This window comes from Antechinus flavipes, chromosome 1, assembly GCF_016432865.1.
Source record: "Antechinus flavipes isolate AdamAnt ecotype Samford, QLD, Australia chromosome 1, AdamAnt_v2, whole genome shotgun sequence".
In the NCBI taxonomy this organism is placed as follows: Eukaryota; Metazoa; Chordata; class Mammalia; order Dasyuromorphia; family Dasyuridae; genus Antechinus; species Antechinus flavipes.
This window is the reverse complement of record NC_067398.1, coordinates 160,472,850-160,481,208: the sequence shown is the minus strand read 5'-3', so window position 1 is coordinate 160,481,208 and position 8,359 is coordinate 160,472,850. Positions and strand designations below refer to the sequence as shown.

The following is an 8,359-nucleotide window of genomic DNA, read 5'->3' as shown; positions in this document are numbered from 1 at the left end:
GATGATTAACATCTTGTTTAGTTTTGCTGAACTGCTTTCCTGCCTTCCCCTTCCCCCTCTTTTAAAATTAATAACAGGCATGGCTAGCTGCAGAAGGAAGGGAAAAGTCATATATTTAGAAAGAAATGTAATATAAAAATGAAAGATAATCAACAAACATCACATACATAAACATGCATACATGCTTACACATGTCTGGAGTATACATGGCAGCTTTGGGGTGTATGTTGAACTGACTTTCAGATGGATTGCTAAAGAAAACCTGTCATTTCTCATCCTCCCTTCATATACCAAATTTTCCACTCTATTCTAGATCTTAAGGCTCACTCAAATGATGAAGAAATCATAGAGACACTGATCCAGCATATATATTATGTTTTCTCCTCAGTTTCTATTTTTTTCAATATTTGTCTATTTTAGAGACCAACCTTAGATAAAAGCATTTGGATTTAGAAGATATCTATAAAATGACTCCATGGAGACAGTCTCCAGTACCCACTGATTTGTTTCAAAAATACCATACAATACAATTTTAAATTCATTTCAAATACATTTTATTTTAAAATATCAGAAAATTAACATTCAGCAGCAGTATAATACAAAAATGCACTAACAATGTATTCAAAATGCATCTAATTGAAAAGATGGGCTCTGTGAAAAGGTAACCTACAAGGAGAGAATTTAGAAATTAGCCTGTCAAAATACTAAAGCAAACCAAAGCTCCAGTCACTCTGTGGTTATACTTTCTATGAACAGGTATACAATAATACTTCACATATTTATTTAGATAGAATATAATTTCAAAATTCCTGATAAATTATTTTTTTATGAAATATGTCAAAATATACATCTGTTGTCACATTTGAAGGGGCAGGAGGACACTTTCTATTTCACATATAAAGAAATTTCAATTCATAGTATTGAAAACAATAAACATTGACATTTATCAAGTTTTTGTAACATGGCATTATTTACATGATATAAATTAGACAGTAGCATTTTTCATTATTAACATTATTTAATACTCATACATAAATCATTTACAATCACAAAATTCCTGTTCTCACTTTTAAAGAACTTATAGTCAAAATCCAATAAATACTACGCATAGGATTAATTTAAAAGACTCACATTCCTAATTCTTAGAAGGGCAATGTCAGGACAGAGATAAATGTTGAAAGATTTCACTACAAGTCAGGTTTTAAAGACATATTTGAAGAATGAGGGAGTGGGTCACCTGTCAAAATTATTTGCAGGTTTTTCCATATCCTGGAATGACAGAAGAGTAAATTGCAAAAAGCTCAGAGAGAACAGATTAAGAAATAGTAAAGGTATTTAATTTCACTCACGCAGCTCACTGTCAAAGCTTCCCAGACATGACATATGCAACCTCATTATCTGATGTATAAAAAAGATTAACAATCAGAAAATAAAGGGTAGCTCCTGCATTTTTGAACTTTATCTGGTAGGCGATGGGAGCTACAGAAGGTTTTTTGAACAGTGGGGTGTTATGATCAAAGCTGTGAAATAGATGCCAACCTAGGCAGAAAGGTTTGGAGAAAGAGATGTATTGATATTATCTCCCTTCCAAGATTATATGAACTCCTTAAGGGTAGAGACCAGGTATTATTTATCTTTGAATATCCTTTTGTGCCCAGCACAATTCTTTGCATTTAATAAATCACATATCATTGAAATTAAAGCTATAATGGTTTTGTGTTTCCATTTGTATGTGGCAATAAAATGATTGATAAATAACAACATTTCTCAATGCATAGATTCACTCTAAGAGGAGAGAAACTGTTTTAGATTATGGATTGCAGACTTAGAACTAGATATGACTTTAGAGACCATCTGGTTCTTCCCTCTCATTTTATAGACAAAGAATTGAGGCCCAGAGAAATTATAGATCTTGGCCAGGGTCACATGGCTGGCCTGAAGCAAAATTTGAATGCAGGTAGTCCTGATTTCAAGACTAGTACTTTACCCACGATAATGGTCTCTTCCTTGGATTTTATCTCAACAGCTGCCTATTTCTCATTGCCACCATGGACATCAATAGGATCTGGAAATGTCCACTTAAGTTAGTCTAATTAATTACAAAAGGAATCTCTGGCTGAATCATTGAAGTACTCTGAGAGTGACTTATTTTTAGTCTTATTTAAGATCAGAGGCTTTGGATGAGCTATATTTGGTTGAAATGCTTGGAAGAGAATGTGGAGGGGGAAAAAAAAGGAAGGAAAAAGAGGGAAAGATGTCATCTTGCTTAGCAGTAACATGTTTCATAAAATAAATGAAAGTGCATTTCACATGATTATGAAACAAAACCCAGAAAAAACTATACATGTAATAATATAGTCAAATATTGCCATTACAATCATCTGACCAGGTTTTAAAAATTTTTGTTTTGTTTTTTTGGTATAGATAACTACCTCTGAGGGTATTTTTTTTTTTAAACTAAGAAAACTCAAAAACATTCACCTAAATTCTACAACATTTAAAATTTCCAGTTGTTCATAAGACTCTCCAACCTTTCCTCAAACATCTTGCCCTCTTAGCTATTTAAAAATAAATTGGATCTTAATTACTTATGTTATAGAAATTCCATGAACCAGTTCCAAAGAACAGAAATTCTCAGCACTGTTACTCCAAATCTCCCACTCCAGTTTGACTCTGATGTTATTAAAGGGAGTGAGTTAGTTGTCCCCTGACCCTGGGTTGTCAAAGGTCAATGAAAACAAGAGACAAACTCTGGAAGGTCCTTATTTAACTTTGACCACAGCTGAAACACAGACTTTGTGCTTGTCATCTTAAGTCCAATTTAGAAAAGTCAAGAGAGGTTTATCACAAGAGGACTGACCACCAAGAGACAGATTTCATGAAGACTACACTAAATCCTAGATGGAAGAAGCTGGAAGATGCACTGGTGGGGAAATATCCACACTAATATCACTGAAGTCTGAGGTAAGAACTTTAGTTATTTTAATTGTTCACTTGGAAAACTTTTTTTTTTCTATTTTGTAGTTACACTAAGGGATGGGATAAACAGAGTTTCTCCAGTTTTAAAACTTATCTACTTGAAATCATTTAGAATTAAAAATCCAGTTCCTCCTTTCCCTTTTCATATCTTTTTCTTTTTTTGTGGTGAGGCAATTGGAATTAACTGACTTGTCCAGGATCACACAGCTAAGAGGTGTTAACCCATTTCTATATCTGAGGGAATTGAGGTCCAAGAAGACGAAATGGTTTGCCCAAAATAATACAGAGGTGTAAGTGGTAGCACCAAGATTTAAACCTGGGTCCTCTGATGTCAAATCCATTGCCCCACCAGCTCACGTTTTGGAACAATTGCCATGGGCATAGTGAAATAAGTGAGTTATTTTCTTTAGAAAGCTGCCATTTTCTACACATTCTTTTGCAGAAAATTCACAGTGACTCTAAGCATGATAGTTCCACAAGTTCAACAAGTCATACCAAATATACAGAAGGCTTCTAGTCTAACAAGACTATACATTGGCCCTGGATTCCCAGGTTTAATGCTTAACTTAGTTGTGAATTTTTAAAAGTCGTGCCATTCAGTGGTATCACTGAGTAATGTGGTATACAGCATCCCAGAAATACCTTGAGTTTTCAACTCTGCCTAGTGCATTTCACCACCACAGGGAGGTAATGTCTAGACTAGCTTTCTGGAGGTCCTCCAGAAGGGCCTTGGTCTCAGCAGGATAGTCACCACAAGGATGGATCGGAATAGAGTCTAAAGTCTCCTTACAGTATATGTGTCTGTCATAGTCACCCAGTCTCCTTCAGCAGTCTGCCAGTCTCAACTAGTCTCCCTTTGAGTCTGACTTTGTCCCCAGTTTAAATACCCTATTACAATTACATCATTAGAGTATACTGAATATGTGTGAACTAGAGAACCATTATATCACCATAAGTATTAAGTATATAATAGAGAACCATCATCTCATCAATTCCACTGAGTTAACACCTTGTCTCAAGTATACTTCTCCAGAGTTCTGGCCCTCTACACATGTGCCATCAGGCACCCTGAGTATAAGGTGCATTAAATTACCTGCAAACTATGATATGGCAGGAAGTTGGACTTCCAGCTCTTCTGAGGTAGTACATAGTCCTCCCTCCTAGTCTTTCAAAAGTTTTTTAAAAAGTTAAGCAACTGAAATGAGAGAGGAATGGAATGTTCATTACTGGGCTTAACGACCATCTGAAATGCACTGTTCCCTTTTGTGTGCTCTGACCAAATTTCCTTCAGCAGTGTCTAATTACCACATGGACTACTATGAAGGTCTCAAGGTCAATATAAAGGTGCCATATATGAATTTGATGAGAAGTTTCCAAAGGCATGATATGCCTCATTAGTATAATTTGCCCTTTGATACCAAAATATTTTGAAGATCACAAAAATTCCATCCAGTGGAATTGTAAAAGGTGTGATACAGACAGGTAGATTATCAGTATTCCAGCTTTTGATAATACTCTTCCATCCCCATGTATCAAACATCTTTCAAAATCTAGGAGAATAACATTTATGTAATCATAATGATGCTACGTATCATCATATAATATAAATTTATTAAAAACAATCATGACTTCATTATAATATTTCTATCATGGTAGTTCACAGTGACACAGACCTGGGACTTCCAAACATAAATAATTTTTCTGAAGATAAACGAACCCATTCTCTCTGTTGTTCTTCAAGTTTTTCAGCCAAACATTTTATTAAAACTGGGTCTACCTTGGAATCAAATTTATTGGCAAACCAGTGTCCATATTTCATAAGCCATCTTAATTCAGCTGCCCCATAGATACATACACTACGGAGATGAGATCCAGTACAAGGAGGATAGAAATGGTCTTCCAGGTAATTCCATTTGACCAGTCGGGTTTTACTTTGTAGATCTGTGACATCTTGTGCTGATCTGGAAATCTCCCCAGGTATTCCTGGTACTCGGATCATGGTGGCCCAGAAATGTTCATCTGGGGAGTATGTATCTTTAGACCACTCAAAAAAATCTTTAGCGATGGGATTATTGAAAGTATAGTTAACAAAGGCTCGGCTTAAAACAAAATAAGCACTACCCACAAAAATCTCAATGTTGTGGGGTGGAGCTTCCTTGGAAATGTTTGTCCTTACAGGCATTAGCGTGTAGTCATAAGGCACAATTTTGAGTTCATGGTGATAAGTGAATCTTTCCTTTTTGCTGTTACTTGGCTTTACTGATTCCAACATATTTGCCCCATTTAGTTTCTTCAACTCAGTTACTAGTTCAAAATTTGATTTTAAAGGAAAATCTTGTCCACAAAGGTTAATAACATACTTCCATGGAACATGGGATTTGAGCAGGTCAGATAAGCAATTCAAGTCAGCTTGGAGCCTGGAAATGTGAGCATATTCTACTGTCTCTAATTTGGAAGCTATGAAAATGTTGGAAAAGCATTTGGCTAAATTGTCCATAGCTAATTTGAAAGTGTTAGGTGATTTCTGATCATAATGGATGCAGAAAATATTGTGACTATTGTATATTGCATGGATCAACCTTTCAACCATGATGGCATCTTTGTGAACCACCAAAGAATAAGCTATTGGGAATCTTTGCTCTTCCACTGAAACAGGCTTCAGGTGGTATCTTCTTATGGACTGATAGATCTTACAATCTCTTGTCATTTCTACAACATCTTCATCATCTAAATCAATGATGTCTTTCCTTCTTATCTCCAAAGTCTTGCCAATCTCCACAGGCTCCTGCTCATAAATATGGGAACAGTTAATTTTATACCTGGATTCACCTCTGACAAAAGTATACCTGTTTCTGACATACGATGAAGTGCTTAAAGATCGTTCGACTAAATATATGCCTTTTCCAGAAAAGTAGGATCTTTTCACATTTAAAAGTTTCAATAAAGAGAACAACCATAGTGTCAAAAACAGGATGAAAATCTTCTGTCGTAGAGGATATTTAGAAGAACACATGTATCCCTTCATTCTGTAAAAAAAAAAAAAAAGAGAGAATTCAGTTGTAATAGTAAAGAAAATTCCAAATGCATGTTACCATATTCTAATCTAGAAAGAAATTAACATTGAAACAATGAAAAAAAAGAAGCTGCATTTTTTTTTTTTTTGTCTTTTCCCCATGTTAACAGAACTTGATCTGTGAAGATAATCATGATTGACATGTTGGTAACTTTTTTTGATTTCAAAGCAATTTACACATACCAATTCATTTGGGGAGAGTTCAGAGTTACAATATCATTACTTCCATTTTACAAGTGTGAATCAACTGAGGCTTGAATAGATTAGGTGACTTGTCCATGATCACCCAGTTATTCCATATGAAAGGTAGAACTCGAATTTCTTAATTTCAAGTCCAATGCTCTTGCCACATGCCATGATGCATCTTTTAGGGGGAAAAAATAAGTAATTAAACAGAAACAGTGGAAATGGTAAACTTTTAGAGGTCAATACCATGTTCCTTGTATCTTTTGTAATATGAATTTCTCTTTATATATGATACTAGTTCTTCTTTTTATTTTTGGGAGTCTATTCTGAATTGTCTATTGGACATTTCAAATAGGATATTCTGTGGGTATCTTTAAATTTAGCATGTCCAAAATAGAATTAAGTATCTTTCCCTCCAGATTCTTTCTTATAATGAGGGCACTGCATCCTTCTAGTCAATCAGGTACATTTATCTGCCAATATCCTTAACCATTCATTCCATATCTCCAATCGCTTGCTAAATCTCATTGTTCCTATGCCACATTTCATACCCATTCCCTTCTATTCTCTCACATAACCACTACCCTTGTTCAGGAGTACTCATCTGGTTTTTTGAAATAATCTCCTAATTTTTCTCCTTACATCAAGAATCTCTCCATTTCAAGTCAATTTCCACACCTACCCTCTTGTAGAGAACTCCCAGGAAGCTAGAAACTTCGGTAACTGGGATGTTTCCCTCCTCCTAAGATTAATTTCATATAAGCTTGAAACCATGAGAAAACATAAGGTCCTGGCACAATTACTGGGACACTGTGAACTTTATGTAAGATTGAGTCCCTAGAAACTAACAACATGCTTCGGATCATAAAAAACAGAAACCAGGGTTGGTCACAGAACAATGCTTTTCATAATAACATATAGTTTTAAGATATGTGAGCAGCATGATGTCTCTTAATAAATGGCTCTGTTGAATTATCAGCAACCCCATCTCCTTATTTTCAATCGCCACTAGCCCATTTCTCTTGTGCTGGCCACAACACCCTCTCATTAAACTCTAGTGACAATCTCCCTTTAGTATCAAATACAGACTCCCGTTTGGCCTTTAAAGTCTTTTCCAACCTATCCCCAAACTACTTTTCCAACTTCATTATACATTCTTCTCCTTCTCATATCCTATGTCCAGTCATACTGGTCTTCTTCTTTGTCCTTCACCCACTCTATCCAAGCTTTCATCTCTCTACTTTTGCATCATCTCTCCCCCATGGCTGGAATGTGTTCCTTCCTTATGTGTATCTCTTAGAATCATTAATTTCATTTAACGTTCAGTTCAAACACCATCTCCTGCATGATACCTTTCCTTATTCTCTCTAGTCATTAGTTCTCCCTCCTTCATTAACCTTTTATTTATTTATTTACTTATTATTCATTTAAATATATATTTGGAGGCCAGCTAGGTGGAATAATGGATAGAATGACAAATCTGGAGTCAAGAAGATTTATCTCCTTGAGTTCAAATCTGGTCTCAGAAACTTAATAGTTGTGAGACCTTGGACAAATCATTTAATCCTATTTGCCCCAGTTTCTTCATCTGTAAAATGAGCTGGAGAAATAATAGGCAAACCACTCCAGTGTCTTTGCCAAGAAAATCCATCCATAATTGAAACAAGTGAATATTTATTTATGTGTAGGTTGTCTCCCTCTATAGAATGTTAGTATCTTGAAGGCAAGGACTGTTTAATTGTTGTCTTTGAATCTACATTATCTAGCAGAATGCTTAACAAATATTTGTTGAATGAATTTACTTACTCTTGGATAACTTTTTGCTAATGTTTAGAGCTTTCATCTTGCTTTCTTGTCTTGTTTATATAGATAGCTTTAGCTAACATTAGAACTATGTCAAATAATTCTGAGAATATGGGCAGCCTTATTTTATACCTGTTTGTATTGGGAAAACTTCCAGTTCTTTGCCATTACAAATAATGCTAACCCTTGTCTTTAGATATATATTTTTGATCATTTTAAAGAAGAATCCTGCTACCCTTACATTTTTCAAAAAATTAAGTTGCATTTTGTCAAAGTTTTTTTCCCATGTCTAATGATGTAATTGTACAGGGTTTGTTT

The 8,359-nt window shown here is 35.0% G+C and overlaps 1 protein-coding gene across 1 annotated transcript; it reads right to left on the bottom strand.

The window, feature by feature from the left end:
* Nucleotides 1–530: 530 nt before the first annotated feature.
* Nucleotides 531–7,811, bottom strand: GCNT4 (glucosaminyl (N-acetyl) transferase 4). The gene has a single exon (XM_051992227.1). It carries the CDS (start codon nucleotides 6,002–6,004, stop codon nucleotides 4,637–4,639), a length of 1,368 nt encoding a protein of 455 aa, XP_051848187.1. The 5' UTR covers nucleotides 6,005–7,811; the 3' UTR covers nucleotides 531–4,636.
* Nucleotides 7,812–8,359: the final 548 nt, after the last annotated feature.

What these genes read in the sequence shown, in the direction of transcription:
- GCNT4 (XM_051992227.1), bottom strand. Translation starts at nt 6,004, where the DNA reads ATGAAGGGATACATGTGTTCTTCTAAATATCCTCTACGACAGAAGATT.